Raw genomic sequence first — 24074 nt, forward strand, 5'->3', positions numbered from 1 at the left:
ATCCAATTTCAATATATTTGGTTGACCCAAAAAAATGAACACATAATCTCAATTGTCTCTAATCTTTGTAGAATCTGAAGATGGGCCTATATACGAAGTGTTTTGAATGAAAAATCAGATGATCTTGTGTCAAATATCGTGTTAAGAAATCTTTGTCGACTTAATATTGTCCCAAGTCCACTTAACTCATTCATGTAGATGTTATGAGCTAATAGAAAATAAGAGGCGTCCCTCCTTTTTTTTTTAATCTTGGACCGCCCCTCTTTTAGCAACCCCCATAGGCATTGGTCTTGTACTGAGCAGTCCGATGCCCACGGACAAGGTATTATGTCAGATATCGGACTGGTTTGAGTCCGTACTATTGGAACCCAACATGGATTAGGCCCAGTTCGAGAGCCCACGAGCTGTCCCAGCCCATTAGGGCGTTAAGAGTGAAGGCGGCTCAAGAGTATCTGAGGAGGGGTGCCTATAAACGCACCTTGTAAGGACCCCAAGAAGGCGAAGAGTTGATTTCTAGTTAAGTAGTTGAAACGGGCTGATCAACCTCAGTAACTCGGGGATCTGGTCAAACTCGGGGACAGACTGAGTCAATCCCAAGTCAAACCCCGAGATTACTTTTTTTTTTGAATTGTTCTGCGTGCCTCAAACCCTTAACCTCTAAGGTGGAAGACTATCTCTTACCACTCCAACTACTGTTAACTTATTATTAAAAAAAAAAAGTCATTTACATCATGACTTTGGAAGTCCATTGGAGTTTGTAGAGCCCAAAGACTCTGTATTGGTATGTGTTGATTAAACACAATTTTATTGTATTCTATATGTATAGATTCTCCATAATAATTGGGGTTGTGAAAGTCAACATTAGGTGAGCAATTTCTATCCCAATCCAATCCAATTTCAGTATTTGGTTCATCCAAAAGAACTCTTTCCAGCAGAATATGAAGATAGGTCTATACACGAACTGTCTGAATAAACAGTCAGATCATCTTGGATCAAATAACCAGTTAAGAAGTTTTCGTCGACTTCGTATTGTCTTTAAGTCCACTGAAATTATTCATGTAGATGTTGGGACCTAATAGAACAAAATATGTAATAACTTATTGACTAATTCTTCATTTTAAATTATTATTGGGAGAATATTATTGTGGTTTGTCATATCATAATATTGTTTTACTCTATAATGTAATTTTTAAAAAATCATAATATTGTTTTAGTCTATAATGTAACTTATTGACTAATTCTTCATGTTGGGACCTTCAATGGTATGTGGTTTGGCATATCATGAGGTCTGCAAACAGACTTAGATCTGGTGAACCAGATCTACAGAGAGAGAGAGAGAGGAGAGATTTTTGGAAAAAAAGATTTTAGAGAGAGAAAGGAGAGAGGAAAAAAAAAGTTTTTTTTTTAATGTTTGAAGGTCGCCGGCTGTAAAATTAACCAGCTGACGACCTTCACCGGTGAAGATGATAAGGTGGTGAGAAGATGAGGTGGCAGAGAGAGATGGTGAGATGGAGGAGAGAGATGATGACTAATTAACGGTGTTATAAAGATAACTGAAAAAGGGAAACATCTGGGTATTTTTGATAAAGTAGGAGGTTAGGCAGGAAACTGGTCACAAAGTTGGGGGCTATTTGGGAAATAATCCTATTATCAACCACTTTGTTGCTTGTCTCATAATTTCTTGCTTGTCATTCTAAGATGTCATCATTTAAATTATTAAACCATTTTGAAATTTTTATTTTTTGTCATCTAAATTGAATGATTTGGAGTCTAAAGTTATAGTTTAGCTTGTTTTTTTTCTTTTCTGAACAACAATAACAATTTTGATATAAAAACTGATAAATTCGTCTAAAATTCACACAATAACTCGATTTATAGTTATTTTTGCACTAGCCCACAAGCAAATACAACACTTTGAGTGGAAGATTAAGTTAAGTTGGGTGGACGTCTAAAATACAACTTGGATGGAAATATCAATCCACAAAATATATCTCTTTTTTCTTGATGAAATCACATTTGATTACCAATTCCTCACACAAAAATCCATTGTCCGGATGTATAATAATAGTAGTGTGGGGGCGCTTAAAACTTCCCATATATAGTTTACTTTTGTGTCGTTTATTGGGCTGGTTCGCCCGAAACTAGCCCGTTAAGGCGGCCCAGCTCAGCCCCAGTAAGGAGAGGGCCAAGGCAGTCCAAGTTACTTTTTTTGTCCTGGATGAAGTTTTGTTTTGAGTTCGACAGGTTAGTTTGGTCTGAACTGACCAAAAATTCGTGTTGAACAAAAGCTCATCGGGCTATTGGAACAGTTTGAGCTGTCAGACCATCCATTACAACGGTTAAAAATATCAGAAAAATAGACCTTTTTTGTTTCTAAAAATTAATTTTAAACTTGTTATGTACTGACCTAACTCATTTTAGTTATAGTCTTGGACCTAGACCAGCCTCAAGCCCCCAACTGAACTTGACGGCTCTGATTTTCGGGCTCGGGGTGGACTAGGATGAATGTTGTTCTAGACCAGGTCGTCCCAAAACTATTTGAACCCAGATAAATTCCATTTTCTCTCTGGTCGGACCGACCCGGTCCGACAAGCAACACTAGATTACTATTTCGTACCAATAGAAAAACGAACAATAGTTAAACACGTACTCAAATTTCATTGGCTCGAAATCCACCTACTCTAAAATTGGAGCCTATTTAATTTTTTTTTTTGATGAAAGAGAGCCTATTTAATTGGATAAACCTTCGTACTGGAATTAGAAAAAAAATCTCCCCTCTCTCTCTCTCTCTACTTTCTCTCTCTAGAGCTCAGCAAAAATGGATCCTTGTCGATCACGTTTTCTCATCTTCTTCGTTCTTCTCTCAATTATCTTATCATCATCAACTTCAACAATCGGATCTCCTGAAGAATCGGAAGATCTTTTGATCCGTCAAGTCATACCGGAACAACAACAACAACCAACCGTCGACGTTGACGATCTGATCTTAAACGCCGATCACCATTTCACAAGTTTCGTTAAAAAGTTCGGTAAGACTTATGCTGATGAAGAAGAACACGCTTATAGATTATCTGTTTTTAAATCTAACTTACGTCGTGCTAAAAGACATCAAAGATTTGATCCTTCTGCTGTTCATGGAATTACTAAGTTTTCCGATCTTACTCCAAAGGAGTTTCGAAAGACTTATCTTGGTTTGAGAAAGTTAAAGCTTCCTTCTGATGCTCATAAAGCTCCCATCTTACCTACTAATGATCTTCCCACTGATTTTGATTGGAGAGAGAAAGGTGCTGTTACTGCCGTTAAGGATCAGGTAATTTGATTTTAAAATTTAAACCTTTAGATTTATGGATTGATTTTGTTGATTAACTTTGTTTTGTTTTTTGGTGGTGAAATTAGGGTTCCTGCGGGTCTTGCTGGTCTTTTAGTACAACAGGAGCCTTGGAAGGTGCTAACTTTCTCTCTACAGGGAAGCTTGTTAGCCTCAGTGAACAACAACTTGTTGACTGCGATCATGTGGTTCGTTTTCTCTTTAATCAATTTAATTCTTTCAATTTCTGATTACTTTTAGTAGGTTTTGATATGCTTAGTTATGAAATCATAGTTTAGGTCACTCCGGTTAAGAGATTGTTGTTTGGATTTTGTGTTAGTTTTCTTTAGATTATTGGGTCTTGATCTGTTTGATAGTTCGAATTCATATATCCTCATTGGATTATAGGGTTGACTTTTATCATTTTCCCCATTATGGATGATTCGCGGGGAAGATGAATTTGTATTGCTTCTCACTTTTAAAGAAAGAAAAATCTTTCCTTTTTGTAAATTAACGTTCAATTATGGAATTTGTCCTGTAATCTGTAAGTAGTGAAAATTGTTCAAGTCCTCTGTTTGAACTTATCATTAGTGTTGAAGGCTACTTATTTGCTTACGTATACTTAATTACGTAAGTGATTAACTTTTCCATTTCGCTTCTGTGGTTAAGCGGCTAAAGCCAATTATTAGTTAAATGAGGTTCATTGAAGTTAGAGTTGTTGTATCTAATAGACACAGTAAGACAATTTATCTTTTAGTTGATTTAGCAAAATAGGAATGAGTTGCTTCTACCAACAACCCTCGGCTGGCGGTCAGGCGCTCTTGTGACTGACCCCCGATCAGAGCTTCGAGGCACTTGGGTTTCACAAGTAAAAAGTTGCTTTTTCGAGTTCTAACTCAGAGCACAATATTGTCCCATTCTCTAGCATTCTTTGTTCATGTCGAGTCCGATGGGGTAGGTATAATTACAGATATAAGTTTCACCGAAACAAGGATCTAGTTAGTGCCCAGTTCTATACAAATTGAAGTTTTATTATGTTGACTACTTCAATCATATTATGATCACCCAAACCAACAGACCCGATTTGGTTTTCCCATTTTAGTTTAAGTAAAGGGTCTTCAGACTTCAGTTGTTTTAGCTTTTAACAAAAGTTTTTCATGATTTCAGTGTGATCCAGAGTCACCCGGCTCGTGTGATTCAGGTTGCAACGGTGGGCTAATGACAAGTGCATTCGAGTACACACTTCAATCTGGTGGACTTCAACTAGAAGCCGACTACCCATACACTGGAAAAGACGGTAAATGCAAATTCGACAAAACCAAGATCGCTGCATCAGTATCTAACTTTAGTGTCATCTCTCTAGACGAAGAACAAATAGCCGCAAATCTCGTAAACAGTGGTCCACTTGCAGGTCTGTTCGTCTTTCCTTCCACCCTAATCTGGACTCTTTTTTTAGACTCAATTAAATGATCCGAAATAACCACCATCTAAACACAAACTAAATTCGTTTTCTTTTTTGGATTGGTATAGTGGGTATAAATGCAGCTTGGATGCAAACATATATAGGAGGAGTTTCATGCCCGTATATTTGCTCGAAGAGATTAGATCATGGAGTCCTGCTAGTTGGATATGGAGCTGGTGCTTATTCACCAATTAGGTTGAAGGATAAACCATACTGGATCATAAAGAACTCTTGGGGAGAAGGTTGGGGAGAAAAAGGATACTACAAAATTTGCAGGGGTCATAATGTCTGTGGTGTTGACTCCATGGTTTCTTCTGTTGCTGCCATCCAAACTTCCAACAAACCCTAGTAAATATATTTTCGGATTCTCTTTACCGTTTTAGTTCCATAATCTATGGTGGTAAAAATTATGAATCTTCTGTACATAATCCGTGTGACACTTATATATGATCGTTACCCCACCGATCTCTCTTTTAGGTTTTCTATTTCTTTTTTAATTATGAATGAAGTGTTTTCTTTTACTTGAAGTACTGAAGAAGTCAGGAACTACTTGTGTTTTTCTTAGTTGAATGAAGTTAATAATTTGTGGATAATGATAGTTTCATGTAACTTCTCAGAATCTCAGTTGAAGTACATGTTATTTTTGGTTTGTGTTAAATATCTGTTTGACAGTGAATTATATGTCAGCCTCGAGTCCTAATGATACCATTCATCATCAGGGGGGCACCCGGGGGGCACAGGACACTATCGAACTCGAATACGATAATTACCCAAAGAGTTGAACTGAAAAAGGGCGTACCATCTCCATAGACGTTGGGTCTTTTAAATCACATAAATCCTAAAACCTTTTCCAAATCACATTGTATTGGCATAAATGCTTCAAATCAATTAGATAAATTTATGAATTCTTCTACTTTGAAGAAGATGAAACTCACAAGTTTCCGGCCTTGTGAATCAAAATACTTGTTCTTGTTTGCAAATCAGCTCGTGAAGTTGCATGCAGAGGTTAGTGAAAGAGCACGCAAGAGGGAGAGAGAGTGAAGGAGTTGAAATAAACAATACATCATATTTTTTCAGTTCAGTGGATCAGAACATCGAAATTACGAATCGCAACAAATTACATAAAATTCAGTATAGACGGTTAGTTTTTCTTGTTTTCTATCATTTTTCTAAGTCCGACCTTTATAAACTTAAAAGATACATTACTTACCTCTAAAGAAGGATACATATATTTAAATATTCAAATGGGTTTTAATTTACAACCTAGATAAAATGTATGCCGTTCCGAACTCGATTATTTTTTCTCTAAATCATGTTTCACAGTATACTCCAAACAAATTCAGCCCAAACAAACAAGGAGCACAAAGTCATTTCCTTTTAACAATCATAATGCCCCAAACAACTCCCGACCAGGTGATGTGTCGCTTTTTCTCACTAGATTTTGTCCGGACACCCAAGTCATGCCTGACCATAGTGTCATTTTCCTCCCCTTTAAATTACCCGTCATGTCATTCATCAAAACTAAGCGTTCAGGATGGGTGAATTAATCACAAAACAAATTGTTTAAATAGCCGTTAATGGCGCCCTTTGATTATGCACCTACTTCAATTATCTTCAACAAAAAGCGCGGGAAAGCTCGTTTTTCAATGTCCCCCTGTGTAAACCCTAATAAAACCCTAAAAATCCTTGTTTTTGGTGTAATTCAAGATGACAGAACCAGATATTAATCCCGTTAACGCCGTCGATCTTACAACCGGAGATGAAGATCGAGATGTTAATGGAAGAACTCAAGACAGAAATCAAAACTCAGTGGTTGATCAATCGCCCCAATTTCGTAGTTTCTGGAAAGCTGGGGATTATGTTGTTTCGTCTTCAATTTCTGCTCCTCCTGACGGTATTAGCTTCTCTCTCTCTCTCTCGCCTAAACCCTAATTTTGGTATGAATTTGAAGAAAAGGTTTCTGATTTTGCAGGTGAATTAGAGCATGCTAGGGTTCACCCGAAGTTTCTTCATTCTAATGCAACATCTCACAAGTGGGCGTTTGGAGGTAGAAATTAGTAATTTCAGTTGATTCTTTACTTAGTAGTTGTAATTTCAAGACAACAGTCGAGAAATCAAATTCAAAGAGTAAATTACTCTTCATACGCCTTTGAATTTTCTTGGGAAACCTCCAAGATTGCAAATTTAGGTTCTCAAAGTAACTTACTTCTAGGGAAAAACTGTTACAGAAGAAGGCTACTCATAAAGCCCTATTGATTCGAGTCTCCTCAGTATCCAATATATTTGTTGAATGCCATTGCCACCAGAGATTAGGTGTTGTTGTTGTTGGCTCAACTTTACAAGATATTCTCCTCCACCTTGCGTACCGCGTACTTGATTCCCCGTGCCCTTGTAGTCTCAATTAACCTAAATTCTTTTAAAAAAAACTATAAATTTGACTAGTTGGGTAGTTAACTAGAAGAATCTTTTTTATTAGCTTGTTAGATTGTAAGTTTTATGGAGAAAGGATGTTCTAGAGTACGTATATCCTATTATAAATGCATCATAAAGAGTATATATTGTCTAGGAAAATAGTCCAACACGTACTGAAATCGAAAAATATTTCCGAAGAAGTATACCCCCAGATACTCACATGGTAGCATACCGGTACCTGTACCGCGTACCTGATCTATCCGCGTACCAATTAACATTGTGTTGGCTAGAGGACTATTGTGTGCCACTGGCACTAGTCTGGTTTTTTTCCGGCACTTTTGGAGTTTGGTTATCATCATCCAAAGGTATTTTGTCCGTACTGAAATTTATATGCTTGATGCAGCTATAGCAGAGCTTCTGGATAATGCTGTTGACGAGGTAAGCGGGCAGTAGTCATTTATTTTTTTCATATTTAGAAGCAATACTCGCAGTGAGATGCCTCTATTAAGTTGCAGTTGTCCATAACTTTCTATAAATTTGGTAGTAGTTCGTGTACAATTGAGGCCTTACACCTACCTTCTACCATTGAAATCTGTTAACCTTAATATATGGCTGCTTACGTATTATTGCAACCAGATATGCAATGGTGCTACCTTTGTGAAGGTGGATGTAATAGATAATACAAAGAATAATTCTCCTGCTTTGCTTTTCCAAGGTACTTATAATCCATACTACGTAAATAACATTAATACGTTTAGTACATGTAGTTTTGTTATGACAAGCCAGTTCTTTTCCAGATGATGGAGGGGGAATGAATCCTGATTGTATGCGGCAATGTATGAGCTTGGGGTACTCCTCAAAACAGGCAAATACAACAATTGGACAATGTAAATATTGTGGAACTTATTATTAGTAGTTCTTTTATGACTTCGTTTTGAGCCTAACTTAACATGAGTTTCTTCCCGTTTTTTTTTTCAATTGTTATTTGAACTGTTGGAGTTAATAGAATTGTAAACTGTTCGTGCTTCTCATAAGGTATAATACGAGAGATAGGAAATATCGTAACTACAGTGAGTCTACAGTAGGTGTTGATTATCCATGTTAAATGTTATTCTTACCGGATTAAAGCTATGATTGTTTCATTCTTGTGAGGTTCTGATTTGAAGAAAGAAGATCTAATTAATCGTTTAGTAGTCTCTTTATGTTGGCGAAAGAAACCACATATTCTGAACTAAAAGTTATTCTCCTATTAGCGTGTTGCCTTAGCAGATACTCATAATGGACACTCGTATTTTAAGTATGTGAGTGCGCTTACGATCCTTCTCTGTTTTGGCCTTTCCACTCAATGTGTCGTGTTGTCTGTGTGGGGGTTATGTAGCACCGAAGTCTTTGGGTATGATATGTCATACTAAATAATTTCAATATGTCTGGACTCTAGGAGATAACTATAACCTACATTCTAAGCTACAGGTCCAATAATTAGTTATCATTATTCGGAGCTTGTTTATTTGGAAATATGGGTACTCCTTTTATTACCAATAAAGCACTCGTGGGTGTTCTTGGCCATTTAATATTGCTGGTTTTGCTTCTGCAATTATTATGGTCAACATTATCTTATTAATCCATGTTTGTTGAATATATTTTGTGTTTCGAAGTTGCTTCATGCTTGCATTCATCGAAATTTCAGCATCTAGACATTTGAATTTCTTGATAGTTAATATTTAAAACATGGGTATTTGTTTGCAGATGGTAATGGATTTAAGACAAGTACCATGCGATTGGGTGCTGATGTAATCGTCTTCAGCCGTGGAACTTGTGGAAGGTAATAACTGCATCTTAAAGTTAGGTCACAGTTAAAAGGTCGTTATTACCTAAACTGTTTCAGATATGAATGATCTACTTATTACCTACTGTTGATGTATGCGGGGAAAATGGAGAACTTCCTCCTGGTCCATATGGTTCTTGTGTCATTTATTAAGAGATAAAAGTATATTCCCGAGGAAGATTTGCGTGAAGCCCAAGTGACTGCATTTATTTAGAGTTGATATGCTCATGATTGCTTGGATTGACTCTTATGTGTAGATCTCATTATAGTAGTTAAATTGTGACACTGTAATGTTTATTTTAACTAGCCGTACCACACAAAGCATAGGCCTACTTTCATATACATTTTTGAGGAGAACCGGCCAGGATGATGTAATCGTTCCGATGGTAAATTGTCCTCTCTTTCCCTTTCTTAATATTAGTGTTTTCTTCTTTATTAAAAATCATACTAATTTTGTGTTAGCAATGCAGGTTGATTTTGAGATCAGCGGAAATAAGGCCTACCCAATCATTTATAGCTCACAGGAGGAGTGGTCTAGTAACTTGAAGCTTATCATTGAGTGGTCTCCCTTTGGTTCACAGAATGAGCTTCTGCAGCAGGTCTATGCAAACTTATTGTTCCTTTTTAACAAATTTTATAATGTCTAAATTCTTTGCCTCAGTATATGCCTTGTATTTTCATGTAAATTTTTTTTGATGCTCAGTATGAAGTTATCAATTCAATTACAGTTAATCAGTTTCCTTTTATGCTTTAGGTTTTTAACTGTATGAGTTAACGGCCTAGAAGTTGCAAAATTTGCTTCCGCTCCTTATCATAAATCATCTTTTAGCTTTTTGTCCTGTTACTTACAGAAGCTTTTGAATTCTGATAAACCAATTTTACTGTCTTCAGTGTTATCTACGAGATGTATTTTGTGTAGTGCTAGTACATGTCAATCATTGATGGATTTTTTAGCTGGGAAACTTAGATGAAAACTTATGTTATGTTTTTTTCATTAAGAACGACAATTAACTAATTCCAATTAAAAAAGTTTATGCTTTTTCGTTAATTTTATACATATCTAACCATTTGTTTTAATTGGCATTAGTTAATGGAAATGCCAGGCATACTGATGGAAATGCATAGTCCTGACACTTCATTGTCTTTTCTCCTACCTTATTCAGTTCGACAGCATTGGAGTTTCTGGAACAAAAGTTATCATATATAACCTATGGCTCGATGATGATGGTGTCCTTGAATTAGATTTCAACAGTGATGAGGAGGTATGTCAGAGATTGTTTTCGATTCATGTACTGTTTGATTTCAAAATTATTCTGCACACACAAAGATTTATGTGGTTTACTAAGTATGATAAATCACATATTTCACATCCAAATGGTAGAGTTATCAAGTATGGTGAAAAATCAAGAGTTACAAGGTCTTTGTGCTTACCACTGACAAAGACTTCACGACCAATTCCTAGAGGATAGCTTGGACTTCTTGCTATCCAACTAGGTTTCAATTTCACATATTTCCTGTACTCCAATACGGCCATACCCCAGGGTGCGAGTATTGGAATCTTGTCATCTCGTTACGTGGCAAGAATGGGACTCCCCAAGTATTTCAATGATTGTCGCCCGAAACGACTTCGTGCAATGTCAAAATGGATGATTTAGGGTAATTTGTTGAATGCCATGTAGTCAGTTTGCCATGAATATCTTTTACCTGGTCCAGTAAGTAACTTTTTATACCGAAGGACATTTTACTGCATTTATCACAAGAATGAGCTAATGCTTATCCATGTAGACATCCGTATAATTTACTTTTAAAACCAACAGGCTGAAATTATAGTCTTTTTTAACACCTCTTATTCTACTTGCAGGATATACTTCTGAGAGATGACTTTAAGACTGGAAAGCTAAGTAGACCAAAGAAAGATCATAATGAATTATTAGAATCTCATATATCTTACAGAATGCGTTTTTCATTAAAGGTATCTCTTCTTATATCTTATTGCTATGATTATCAATGTTCACAATGCTTTTGTATTACATAATACGTATATATGATACATTAATTTATTTTTTTGCAGGCATATGCATCAGTTTTGTATCTCAGAAAGTTCACAAATTTCCGTATTATATTGAGGGGGGAACCTGTTCAGCAATATATAATTGCAGATAATCTGAACTTCACGGAAACATTTACTTACCGTCCAAAGCTTAGTCCTGGGATTACTTCGAAACAGGTAAAACTAAAAGGAATGGTCAAACATGACTTTCTCAATTGTTTGACTGGAGAGTCGATGAAGATGGGAACATTGGAGGAAGATAGCTCTTCTCTCAGAAAAAGTATCGGGTTTCACTATATGCACCATCTAGTTTGGTAATGGAAATGGAATTGCATCATATCCTAGGCCAAGGGCTTCTTAGGCATCCATTTCTCAGAACTTAACCAAGTTTCCGTCAATTGTGTAGGTTCTTATTCGATTCATTTAACCACCGAATCCTAAACCTCAACCGGCAGTATAGCCAATTCGGTCGTAACTATTTGGTATTCGTTTTTGATATTTCTTTGCCTGTAAAGTTTGACATTTATCCTCAGTATTTACTACTTATGAACCAAAACTGAAATATCAGAACCGAAAGCTATCACTGTGGTTCGTATTCTCCTGATTTGACCCACTCAGTTATTTATCATGCTCTCGAGTAGCATTCTGAACGGCATTTCATTTCATTTCTTTGAACTTGTTATACCTCGGAAAATTGCTGGATACTGTGAAGATGTCTCTACTTGAACTCTTGATCCACTATCGTTGGTTTTAACTTTGAATAAGTAGCAAATACCATTATATGCATATGATTTCTTGTTTATATCTCTATATACTTGCACAGAAACTTATACTAACGTGGGCGATATAGGTATCAGCGGAGACTACTATTGGATTTGTGAAAGAGGCACCTGTTCTTCAAATTACTGGGTTCAATGTGTATCATAGGAATCGCCTGATTAGAGTACGTCTATAATGATTACTGGCTTATATATTACGGTTAACTGAATTATGTATTTGCTAATTGACAACTTTGTTTTCAGCCCTTCTGGGTAGTAACAAATGACATATATACCAAATGCAAGAGCGCCGTCGGTATGCATTTACTCTAGTAATTGCCATTTATTTTTCAGAAATTCCAGTTACTTATTTCTTCTTTATATCCTAATAGGTGTTATTGAAGTAAACTTCATTGAACCAGCACATAACAAACAGGATTTTGAAAGATCATCTGTCGTTATCCGGCTCGAAGCCTGGCTCAAGCAATTGATCATGAAATACTGGTATATTTACCGTTTGTCTTATCTGATTGTTGGTAATTTAATAATATGTACAGGAAAAAGATTCTCACTGACTCAATGTTCCATGAATTACTCCATGAGTTGAGTAAAAGTTGTGCTGGTTAATGCAGGACGCAAAACTGCCACTTAGCAGGTTTTTGGTCTCCAATTCCTGAAATACGTAATAAGCAGATGGAAACTCGTGAAGATCGACCAACAGTTTATGTTAATAGAAGCAAATCTGGTTTGCCGAAGGGGTTGCCTTCTGAACAAGATGACAATGATTTTTCAGCTTATTTGGAAGAAGAAGAAGATGGGTATCTCGTTGAACTTCCCTCGGCTAATATGCAGCAGGAAGTCAGCCATGATCAACCTTCATGTGGCCTCACTGCTAATTCTCAACCTATTATTGGACTCCCAGCAGTAAGTGATTATAAATTCTCTTATCCTTCCCTTTTCCTTTTCATAGTTCATATATATATATATATATATATATATATATATTCAATACTCGACCTACTTCATGTTTGCATGCAGTCATCGTCTGGAAGAGGTGAACCCTTAGATGGTTTTACTTCCACATTACTTCAACAAATATCTGATGAGAACATTAGATTATTCATCAGGTACATTTTCGTTCTAGCATTAATTTTATCGTTTAATTGTTATATGGGGTTAGAATACGATTCTATTTAATCCGGAACCTTTCTGAATAGGCGTGACGAGCACATACATAAGGATATGGAGCTAAAAAACACGGTACAATGCTGTCTCAATAAACTTACTACGAGTCATCTTCTTTTCTTGAATACCGCGTACTGATTTCTTTGCTTCTATGCTAATATGGAAACCAAATAGATTGAAGAACTAAAGAAAGAGTTGAAGGAAGCTAAGGAGAAATGCTCTCAACTTTCATCTCACTTGGAAATTCAAAGAAAGCATGTATGAATCTCAATACCCTATTATGTGGACAATTTGTTTCAATTAGAATTAGTTGGCTAGATGCGAAAAAGAAAGTGTAACATTGGTATTAGAATTATATACATAATAGTGAGGGTAGTTTAGTCATTTGCTACTTAAGGGTCTTTTAGTCTTCTGTGTTTTACAATTTATTTGTTTATTTGCTATCTTGTAAACTTAACTACAACAGATGAAATCCTAACCTCCATCAAAGGTTTCTCTATTCTTCAAATATCATTTCGTATAGTGCTATTTGGTATTGATTTTTACATGGTATCAGAGCTTTGAAAATCTTAAAGGAAGTAAAATTTCATCACCAAGCTATAGCTAGTCGATTTATCTTGGTTATATTTGTGTTTCTTGGTTATACTTGCTTGGTATTGCGTTGATAAAATGGAGAGTGGAAAAGATGATTCATTGCAAGTTATTAGTGAAAGATTGAACGGTAAAAACTACTCTTAGTGGAGTTTATTATGAGAAATTTTTTGAAAAGAAAATAATTGAGGGATTACATTAATAGTATTTTTGTTCAACCAGTTGATGGATCGAAAGAAAACTTAGTTGTATTATCTAGGGTTTGGGAAGCAAACAATCCGAAAATTATTATTTAGATTAATAACTCAGTCGATAACACAATTGGACATGAGTTGGCTAAATTTCAAACTTGTCGTGAGACGTGGTATTAATTAGTAGATATGTTCATGCAATCGAACTTTGCAACACAATATAAGCTAGAAGTTGATATTAGAAATATGGAACAAAGAGATATGAGTATTCAAGAATTTTATTTTGTAATGTTTGATCTCTGGGATCAGTTAGCTTTTACAGAATCTGTAGAGTTGTAGACTTTTGCTCCTTATATTGCTCGTAGAGAGGAATGCCGTCTGGTTCAATTTTTGATGGCTTTACATAATGATTTTGAACCAATTCGTAGCACAATTTTCATAGTAAGCCACTTCCCTCTCTATTGTTAAAGTTGTAAATGAGCTTATGACTGACGATACATGTCTCAAGCACCATGCAAGGAAAGACATTCTTCAAACACCTATAGAAACAGTGTTAGCCGTTCATTCGAAGTCCAATCAAAACAATAAGAATCAATGTCCTAAGTTACTGAACAAGTCACAACGACTATACCACCATCTGACCTCGTCTGGTTCTAGTGGCTCATCTTCTTCTGTGTCCAAAACCGATAATGTGGTTAATTAATTTTAAATGTATCTGATTTTTTTTCTATGCAGCCACATGTTATGTCCGCCTTTGATTCTCAAGGTCCTTTAGCTCTTAAGTCTTCTGCTACGGCATTAGACTCAATCTTAGATTAGTTTCAAAGATTCTTAGTCATGCAGCCACATGTTTTGTCTTCTTGTGAAGGTTTGTTTTCTCTTATTTTTTTCAGGTATGCCTTCTTCATTTTGGATTTTAGATTCTAGATCCTCTCGTCATGTCTCCTGATTTAATATCTTTTGTTTCATTAAAGCATATGTTTGATCTTCCGGACAAAACTGTTGACGACACACCAATGTCATTAGGTGGTGTTGGCTTTGTTGTCACACCTAATCTATCTCTTCAAAATGTTCTTCATTTTTTCAAATTAATTTATTTTAAATCTTGCTTATATTAGTCGGTCGTGTGATTCTAGATGTTTGGAATTATTTTTCTTCTACCGGTTGTAGAGGAGTTGAAAGTACCTGATGTTGCAGCTTCTACTTTTGACTAGTAATCTTTTCGTTTAAGATCTTCTTCTTCTAGTTTTGTACTTATGGCATTCCAGTCGTGGTTATATTTGAACATTTAGGTTGAAATATTTAGTATCTATTGGTGTATGAGGAGATTTCCAGGTTAAGAACATTATTTAATCATAATGGTTGCAAATTTGTAAAATTTTAAGTTTTACCATTTATTCGAAGTATGCCTGTGGTAGTTAAACCTTTCCATTTAGTTCATTATGATGTATGAGGTCCTTCTCCTGTTCCCACAAAACGAGGTTCTCAATATCATGTTTTCTTTACTGATGACTACACTCGTTATTGTTGGGTTTATGTTATAAAACACTCTTCTGAATTTTATGATACTTATCAACAGTTTCCAGCCTTAGTTAGATTACAATATTCCTCTGTCAATAAGTGTTTTAGATGCGACTTAGGTGGAGAATATACTTCAAATAGGTTTCGTGAATTACTTGGTACAGATGAAATTGTTCATCAATCTTCTTGTACAGATACTCCTGAGCAAAACGGTGTTGCTGAAAAGAAGCATTGACACATCGTTGAAACTACTCATTCTTTGCTATTGTTTGTCTTTGTGCCTTGTAAGTTATGGGGGCAAAACTGTTCCACTGCAGTCAATTTAATTAACAAAATTCCAACTTTCTATTATGCAGGTTTGTCTCCATTTCAAAAATTGACAGGGCATGCCTCAGAGTACTCATTCTTAAGAGTCTTTGGGCGTACTTAATTTGTTCTTCGTTCTCGTGTGCAACGTAGCAAGTTATCTTTTCGTTCTGCCATATGTATGTTTCTTGGTTATGGTGAAGTTCAAAAAGGTTATCGGTGTTATGATCCAATTGCTCATAAATCTTACGTCTCTTTTCATGTTGTATTTTTAGAGCATATACCTTATTCTTTTATTCCTATTAATGCTCATGGTGTGACTCCCTCTAACCAAATCCGCATTGATCCCTTTTCTAATGTTTGTGATACTCATACTGCTCATGTTGAACCTGATGTTGTTGATGCTCCTCTCGCTTATGATGTCCTCCGCTTCCTAGGAGTGTCCAAGCTTCTAGTGAGATTGTGTATCCACCATCTCGTTATCTTTGTCGTCTTCGTAAGTCTACTCAGTTACCTGATTTATTTTATTCTACTTTTTCACATTTTTTTGCTCTTTTTTTTTGCGTCTATTTATTGCCACTCTCAACATTTTTCTTATAAGGTGGTGGTCATTGATCTCTTTGGCAAAAGACTATGCCTGGAGAACTCTCTGCTTTGCTGCTTTGCATAAGACTGATACATGAAATTTTGTACCTTTGTCCTCTGGTAAACGTATTGTTGACTCTCGTTGAGTGTACACAATTAAAATAAAGTCTGATGGGTGTATTGAGCGGTACAAAGTAAGGCTAATTGGTAAGGGTTTTTCGCTGGAGTATGAGAAAGATTACGAGAAGACTTTTGTTTCGGTTGCAAAAATAACTATTGTTCCTATTGGTATTGTAGTTGTCTTGTACTTTATTAAATGGAGAATTCCAGAAAGAAGTTTATATAACTCCTCCTCCTGATGTTCCACATAAACTTGAAGAAGTTTGTAAGTTTTAGTAAATTTTCGAAGTGGTAAAATTTTAAAAAGAAATTGTGGATTTTGTCAATTTTTCCGACACAAATTTTTTTTTCTCTTCTTCCTCATTTCCTCCCATCTCCATCCACCAATCCGACCAATATTTATTGAGGGGATAAATCCAAAACGACCCCCAAAAATTTATGACTTCAGCCTGTCTTCAAAATATGTTATAACTCTGAAAATGTACACGAGAATATGAAAAAGAAAACCTAACCAATTTTAAAATATAGAGAAGGTCAATTCGAGTGAGTGGTGGGGGTTTAAAGGTCAAGTTTTGAGGGTCGAAAGTGAAAAAAGATTGTCTAACATGGGATGGTTTATATTTAAGCGTTTATGTTATGCATAAACATAGTCATTGTTCACATTTTGTGCACTATTATTACAGGTCCGTGGGTAAAAAATCCAAAATAAAAAATAAATTGGATTTAAATTTCAAACTTAATATAAAATAAATAATTTTTTTATTTAATATTTATTTTTGTTTCGTACAAATACACAAATGTATTACTAATGTGTTGATTGTTTATGTGTAGATATGTGTAGGAATCGATTTTGTTTTGTATGCAACACAAACTAAATCGCGTGAAGTTCAACAATAAAATGTATGGGGTCATTTACGTTTTGTGTAATGCAATAAGGTAACGAAGTCATGCAAAAATGATTTCTTTGGTACATTTCAAAATTCGTATTTTTTCAGACTTTTGACCTAATTTCTTTGGTGAAATCCAATACTATCCGTATCCCCACCATTGCTATATGAGGTCTCTATAGCTTGTGGCTTTTAGATAGAGAGAGAGAGAGAGATGAAAGACTTTTGTTTGGGTCCGTGCATCACTTTCAGCTTCTGGGGGGGTGTCGAATCAAAGCACGGATCTCCTGCAGCAGCAGTATCCTTGAGAGGAAATGGTTTTATGGTTCTCTCTTTCAAACTTTATGTCTCTCATCTTCCAAATGAGACATTATGCAAGACCTATGTGGTCTATCTCATTGTTCGTATCCATTCACAGACTCTCTCCAATACAAGTAAATCCTATTATAAAAAATTGTCTATTCTAACTTTTTCTTTTGTTCCGATGAGCGCAGAATGTCATTAGCTTATAAAATAATAAATGATCTTTTTAACTCAAACAAACAAGAAATTTAGTAACTCTGGCAAAATTTATGTCTTTTTATTATTTTTATTTTTTTTTATTTTTAGGGTCCGTTTGATACGTGTGAAAATGTGAGTAAGAAAGTCGTTTCCCTAAGAAAATCAGGTTGATCACTTTGGGAGTTTGGGTAAGAAAATCGATTTCCTAAGTAGAAAAAACGTGTGCAAATGGTCTAATTTTTTTCCCACCTTTTAGATGGGAAATTTGATTTCTCACTCTCACCTCCTCCTTTAACTCTCTCCTCCCGTAACTTTCTCTCTCTATTTCTCTCCTACCGTAACTCTCTCAGTTCATCTATGTCCAATTAATAAATAAAACCGAATTAATAAATCAGCCGAAATTCTAAAGGCACCCCCCTCAAATTCTAAAAGCACCCCTTGAATGCCTAACATTTATATATTGGTTAAAGGCCCAATTAATAAATAAAACCTTAATATCTAAGGGCACCCCTTAAATGCTTAACAGTTATACATTGGTTAAAGGCCCAATTAATAAATAAAACATAATTAATAAATATTTGTCTAAAGGCTTTCTTTTTCTCACCTTCTTTTCTCGCCCTCGTATCAAACACTTAAAATTTGACTTTGAGGTAAGAAATATTTTTTCTTTCTAGTGAGAAAGAAAACTATTTTCTTACCCATATATTTTCTCGCATAGACGCGGTAGATTTTAGCATGCTCTGAGACAATCGGAAAAGTTATTTAACATGCCTATACTACTACTAGGTAATCTCAAAAAGTCATTCAACATGCCTATAATTGGGTCCACTTGCAGCCTATTCCTACCTAACTTATTCTCACAATCTCTCTCTCTACTGTAGAGGTGGAGAAAGAAAGGGATGGTAAGAAGTTAGGACCACAAGTTAGTCGAAGAGCGAGCCGCCCAAAAATAACCTTATGCATATTATATTTGTTTGACGGCCCCCTTGGGTTCACACTCAACTTCCAAAGAGTCAGTTGGTAGGTACGAGTAGTGTTACGACGAACAACACACAACCAAGAAAAACAAATCGAAAAATAAATAATTACACAGAATACAAGAGATTTACATGGTTCGGATTTGTGAGAGCTACTTCTCAGCGAACAATGGCGCAATGATTTCCTTTATGATTGAAAGACAAGTTACAAAAATATCTCTAAGATTTCAGTTTATATAACTGACTGGAAACTCTAATTCAACCGCTTCACTGCCTCTCTTTCTAATTCTGAAATATACATCATTACAAAACATGAACCCTGCTTATCAAGTCAGCTTTAATTAGTAAGTCTTGCCTTTGGGATTACTCCGGCTTAGTAAGCCTTGCGAAGATCAACTCTGCTTCGGGTGCAAAAGTTTCATGTTGTGTCGGATCCAAACCTGATTATATCGACTAATTTTAAGAACACTGTCAACAGATAGTAATTTTTGTTAGACATTACTCAAGAGTCAATACATTTACACAAAATTGATGTATCAAAAATATAATATGAAATACATCATGAACTAAACAAACTCTGTAACTGTCATTGTTAAGACATTTTGGGTTTTAAAATCCATATAAATTATGAAGACCTTTTAAGCCATCTTAGGAAGGTTGAAAGTTCATATCTTCCTATTTATTTTATTTATTGTTTTAATTATATTAGATAAATTCTGACGATAAACTCCTTCGAGCGATATTTTATCACAGAATCTCGTGGACTGAAGTGGGGTGTTCAAGCGCGGCAAGAAACGGTGGTAGACTATATAGGTAGTAATTTTTATATCGTGTCCAATTTTTTTTTTTTTTTTTTGAGAATATCGTGTCCAATTTTATAACAAACCCAACATTTGCACACTATGACATATACTTTTGGTGGGTTCTTGTTGAAAATAAGTATTTATCCTTTGGCATGTGTTGCCAAAAAAAACCACCAAAAGTGTAGTAAACTTGTGGTTTCAATGAGTAATGAAAGGGCAGAAGGCAACTCCTAATCAGACTCTTCTTTTCATTTGAGAGAAGAATATTGGGGTTTGGGGATACATGCCAAGGTTTGGGGGGTGGGGGCAAGTAAATCTTTAGGTTATATTGACATCACATGCCTGTTAACATCTTCTCATCAGTTAAGAGAAAGACCCAATTTCTCTCTCCAAATCTTGGAAAAGGATACCAAGGTGTCTATCAATAGCTCATCCTATTTATACTCCAACTGGTTTGGCATCGATTTATTCCGATAAGAAAGTCATTTTCCCTATTTCAACAGAGAGGAAGAAGATCTACTAGTTTGTGACCTATTGTTTATTTTTTTGCCTCCTAATTGATAAGAATCATTTTGGGTATTTTTTGGCCTTCTAGTTTGTGACATGTTTCCTTTTAGCCTCTGAATCTTTCGTAATTTCAAAAACAATACATTTTTCGCCCGCTAACTTAATAGTTGACTTTGTTGTTTTCCTAATTATCCTTCATGTAAAAGTTAATTCTCGCATATTTTTTTTCTTTTCTCTCACGTTTGAGAAGTGGTGAGCGGCAACCAAACCCTATATCAATTTTATTGAAGGTACATTAAAGAGGTTATCTCAGTCGTCAGTGGGTTATAAATAGATCTGAACCGTCTAGTGCATTTTTTAAATCATATCGGAAAAATAAAAAAGTCGAAGTTATTTTCTTATATGTATCTTGTGGCAAAAAAAAAAGATCTATAACATTATTCTTCAATACATACACACATACATACATACAGTCAAACTCATATACAAATTGTAAATTTCTATAAATAATCCAGTCGGCGGTGGATTGTTGTATTTGGAACCTGGTAAACGAGATTTATATATTGGAGAAAAAGTTCTGTTAGACTGTCTCTAAATGGCCACACATTTAATTGACACTCAAGATTTTTACTGTCCCATTAAAGATGCACTTACTTCATTGACCCGGTTCCCAAGGTATGAGCATACTATCTATCTTACTGAGGACATTTTCAACAGGACACTCAAACTCTAAAATTTAAAGTTTCACTTTGTATTTTTAGAGTTTTGTTAAACTACCTTCGCCAATGGGATACCGGTAGAGATTCCATGACGATGTGCGAGCATTTAATATGAGTATATACTTTCAAAAGAAACACTCTAAAATTCGAGAAGTTTAAAATTTTAAACATTAGAAAGCTTTAATTTTAACTAATTTTTTCTAATAGAGTATATACTTTCAGGAGTGACAGGTGTATCAAATAGAGTTAGTTTAGAGATTTCACCAAAAACACAAAATTAGTGTGTCTTCATTTTACCACATATGAGTTATGAGTGTAGCTGTTTATGGAGGAAGTACACATTAAAGATTCAATAACTCTACTCAACCCGCCCAATTAAACTGCCAAATGAACCGCCGCTCCTCTCACGTGCTTGCTCACGTGGACGGTTCAATCGGCAGTTCATCTCGGCGGTCTGAGTAGGCAATGCCCTTAAAGATTTTAAAGGTAATTGGGACCACAACGAATCAATGATGATGTGATCATCATCATTACAGTCTTTGTAAACTTAATAATTTGGATTTTATGACACTAGAATTTAGGGTATCCTCGGCCACTTGTCAATATGATGACTGAGAGTTCTAACTCCAAAGGGTATATATATATATATATATAAAAGTGGAAGAGAAAACATTAACCACCAGAGTGATGTTAAAAAATGCTACAAGTCAAAACCCACAAAAATAGTATTCGAAACAATCAAAAATTTTAGCCTTCTGATTCAGGCGCCTTATTAGAAAAAGTGGGTCGACCTAGAAGAAGATCACCAAACAATTCAGATAAGATTTCGCCGGCGCCCGGGAAGGGAAAACCTAACCATGATAGTTATGAGATCAGTGGGAGGAAGGATAAGTTGCAAAGATTGTGGGAACCAGGCAAAGAAAGATTGTATTCATATGAGATGTAGAACTTGTTGTAGATATAGAGAATTGGAATGCCCTACCCATGTTAAAAGCACTTGGGTACCTTCGGCCTCTAGAAGAAGACATCATCATCTTTCTTCTTTTCAACAACAAAACCAAGAAGAAGAAGATGAAGACAGAATCAACCTTCTACTTTTATTACTAATAATGCATTCGGTATGTACTAGTTATTACTTTTATCATCTCGGTTACATGCAATTTGTCAGAAAATTTTATGTGGTTTATTGTGATTCGGTTCAATTAATGATTTTTTTTTTGAAGCACAAATCACAGTAAGCAACATATGATTTCTGCTCGGAGTCTTATTATGATTTTGTTATTCCCTAGTAATTTTATGGTCTCGGAAACCAACTGTTTATTTTTACCTCTCTTTTCCTCAATACTATTCCTTTTATATGTTGCTAATACATGTTTATAAATGTTTTAGGTTTAGAAGTGGGGAGTTTTCCCGTAGAAGTAAATTCAGAGGCAGTATTCCGTTGTGTAAGAGTAAGCACCATTGATGAGGCTCAAGAGCTATACGCTTATCAAACTACCGTTAACATCGGTGGTCATGTATTCAAAGGGATTCTTTATGACCAAGGTCCTGGTTCTCAATACTTTCCTGGGGAATCATCTTTGTTAGGTGGTGGTGGTGGTGGTGGTGGTGACAGTTCTGGTCGTAATCTTTACCCCGCTATCCCGAGTAGTGTCCATAGTCCTCCAAGTGCAGCGGCGGCATTGCTTGATCCTTGTACAGTGTACCCAACTCCCTTTAATGCATTCATGGCGGGTACTCAATTCTTTCCTCACTCAAGATCTTGAACTTATCTGTACTTTTATAAATATTATACAGACACTCTCTACATTTCTTTTTGCTGCAACACTCTGTACATTGTTGTTGTTGTTTCATTATTGGTACTAGGAATATTTTCTATTTGTTATGGCTAGATAGAAGTAATATTAAGTTTGGCAAAAGGGTAATATTATCCATTTTATGTCTCAGTTGAATTTACATCCGATGAGATTAGATTTACCATTTGACCTTCTTTTATATCATAAAGCTGAGACTGATCCCTAGTAATGTTGGGCATACGAGTAATGTTAGAGAACAAGAAAACTAGGCAGATTGTGGGCCAAAATTCTATGACTTGTCGTGATTCGCTGTTTCGTGGATCAGAATCATGAAAAACACGAATCATGGCAATCCATGTAGGATTTCTTCCTAGAGTCTCCTTGGTTTTTCTTGTTCCATAGCATTTTTGTGGGTATATTGGTGACTAATTAGAATTGCCCTACCTTAATACATCTTCTTCATCTTATAATTGTTCTCTCATTTCGGGACCATCTTTCCATTTGGGTTCTATATTTGTATCCTTAGATTCTTATGCCTATTGGTGAATAAGTTTGTAAATCTTCAATTAATCATGTGATGTTTATGAAATTTCATTGGGTCCGTGGGTATATAGACCAAAATAATATTCAAAAAAGGTTTATGATCCAATCTTCCCAAAACATGGATATTTAGTCCTATTTACATTATGGACATAATAACCCATTCTTTATGAGAGAACTACCGTCCATGTCCCTCCTACAAAAATCACGGGATTTTTAATTTTCCAGGGTGAATTTGGAATGTTTCTAATGTGGGCGTGATTTAGGGGATTTAAAGCAATTAACGTATAAATCCGAAATTTATTTATCTCTATCTTCTAACCGTTTTGGAAAGCAAATCTATTTCCAAATCAATTCACAACAAATCGTAACCAAATCAATTTTCTCTCTCTTTACAGATTTGGAAACCAAATCAATTTTTTCTCTCTTACTATGTAAATTTTTTTCGATTCAAATCAATTTTCTCTCACTTAACTTTCAGATTTGGAAATAGTATATTTTCTAGGATCAATTTAGCGTGATTTGGGGGTTAATATACAAAACATATATATCACTTTCTCTTACTTAACTTTCAGTTTTGGAAATAGTATATTTTTATGGGAACATTAAAGCAACATATGTTTTCGTTTTTACTCATACATAAATACACATAGAATACAAATTATGAAACAAATACGTAAATTATGTATTATTTATGACGAGAAACCGTCATTTGTCAAGTATACAACATAATTTATCAAATGTATGTGGGTCTTGTTCAATAAATTACACATAATTTCTTTTACATTCATCCTTTACATTCTGTTACAAAAAAAAAGTACAAAATCTTCTTTGGTTCAAAAATGGTGCCCATCCATGTACTCTCCATTAGTTTCGTTGACTCACTTTGATTTGATGATTCTCTTTGAAATTTCATCTGGTATATCAAATCTACACACATAAATACACATACATTAAAGAAAAAAATTTATATATTGTATTTATAAACTACATGTACAGTTTCGTAAATTATATACAATGTTTGTCAAATT

General features: G+C 35.2%; 3 protein-coding genes across 3 annotated transcripts; all 3 read left to right on the forward strand.

Moving 5' to 3' along the window:
• The first annotated feature begins 2722 nt into the window (after positions 1-2722).
• Positions 2723-5362, forward strand: LOC147541241 (cysteine proteinase 15A-like). The gene is made up of 4 exons (XM_086634069.1): positions 2723-3310; positions 3397-3516; positions 4475-4718; positions 4838-5362. The coding sequence occupies exons 1-4, from the start codon at positions 2819-2821 to the stop codon at positions 5116-5118; spliced, it is 1137 nt and encodes a 378-aa protein (XP_086490195.1). The 5' UTR covers positions 2723-2818; the 3' UTR covers positions 5119-5362.
• A 667-nt stretch (positions 5363-6029) lies between these two features.
• Positions 6030-13507, forward strand: LOC147541242 (protein MICRORCHIDIA 2-like). The gene is made up of 18 exons (XM_086634068.1): positions 6030-6663; positions 6742-6816; positions 7585-7619; positions 7818-7896; positions 7979-8068; positions 8928-9003; positions 9314-9392; positions 9477-9605; positions 10170-10268; positions 10868-10978; positions 11078-11233; positions 11907-11999; positions 12079-12130; positions 12207-12318; positions 12447-12738; positions 12853-12941; positions 13032-13074; positions 13174-13507. The coding sequence occupies exons 1-18, from the start codon at positions 6477-6479 to the stop codon at positions 13261-13263; spliced, it is 1887 nt and encodes a 628-aa protein (XP_086490194.1). The 5' UTR covers positions 6030-6476; the 3' UTR covers positions 13264-13507.
• An 8057-nt stretch (positions 13508-21564) lies between these two features.
• On the forward strand, positions 21565-22473 carry LOC147541243 (protein SHORT INTERNODES-like). Its single transcript, XM_086632150.1, is given in 4 exon segments — positions 21565-21760; positions 21763-21825; positions 22097-22258; positions 22295-22473. Coding segments are annotated over 4 exon segments (600 nt in total).
• The last annotated feature ends 1601 nt before the right edge of the window (positions 22474-24074 follow it).

The sequence above is a fragment of the Eschscholzia californica genome, unplaced genomic scaffold (assembly GCF_041429995.1).
Source record: "Eschscholzia californica isolate CP2 unplaced genomic scaffold, dmEscCali1.0.p SCAF_4, whole genome shotgun sequence".
Lineage (NCBI taxonomy): Eukaryota > Viridiplantae > Streptophyta > Magnoliopsida > Ranunculales > Papaveraceae > Eschscholzia > Eschscholzia californica.

What these genes read in the sequence shown, in the direction of transcription:
- LOC147541242 (XM_086634068.1), top strand. Translation starts at nt 6,477, where the DNA reads ATGACAGAACCAGATATTAATCCCGTTAACGCCGTCGATCTTACAACC. An exon ending in AAATACAACAATTGGACAAT is followed by an intron (nt 8,069 to 8,927) that starts GTAAATATTGTG and finishes ATTTGTTTGCAG; the next exon opens with ATGGTAATGGATTTAAGACA. An exon ending in GAATGCGTTTTTCATTAAAG is followed by an intron (nt 10,979 to 11,077) that starts GTATCTCTTCTT and finishes ATTTTTTTGCAG; the next exon opens with GCATATGCATCAGTTTTGTA.
- LOC147541241 (XM_086634069.1), top strand. Translation starts at nt 2,819, where the DNA reads ATGGATCCTTGTCGATCACGTTTTCTCATCTTCTTCGTTCTTCTCTCA. An exon ending in TTACTGCCGTTAAGGATCAG is followed by an intron (nt 3,311 to 3,396) that starts GTAATTTGATTT and finishes TGGTGAAATTAG; the next exon opens with GGTTCCTGCGGGTCTTGCTG. An exon ending in TTGTTGACTGCGATCATGTG is followed by an intron (nt 3,517 to 4,474) that starts GTTCGTTTTCTC and finishes TCATGATTTCAG; the next exon opens with TGTGATCCAGAGTCACCCGG.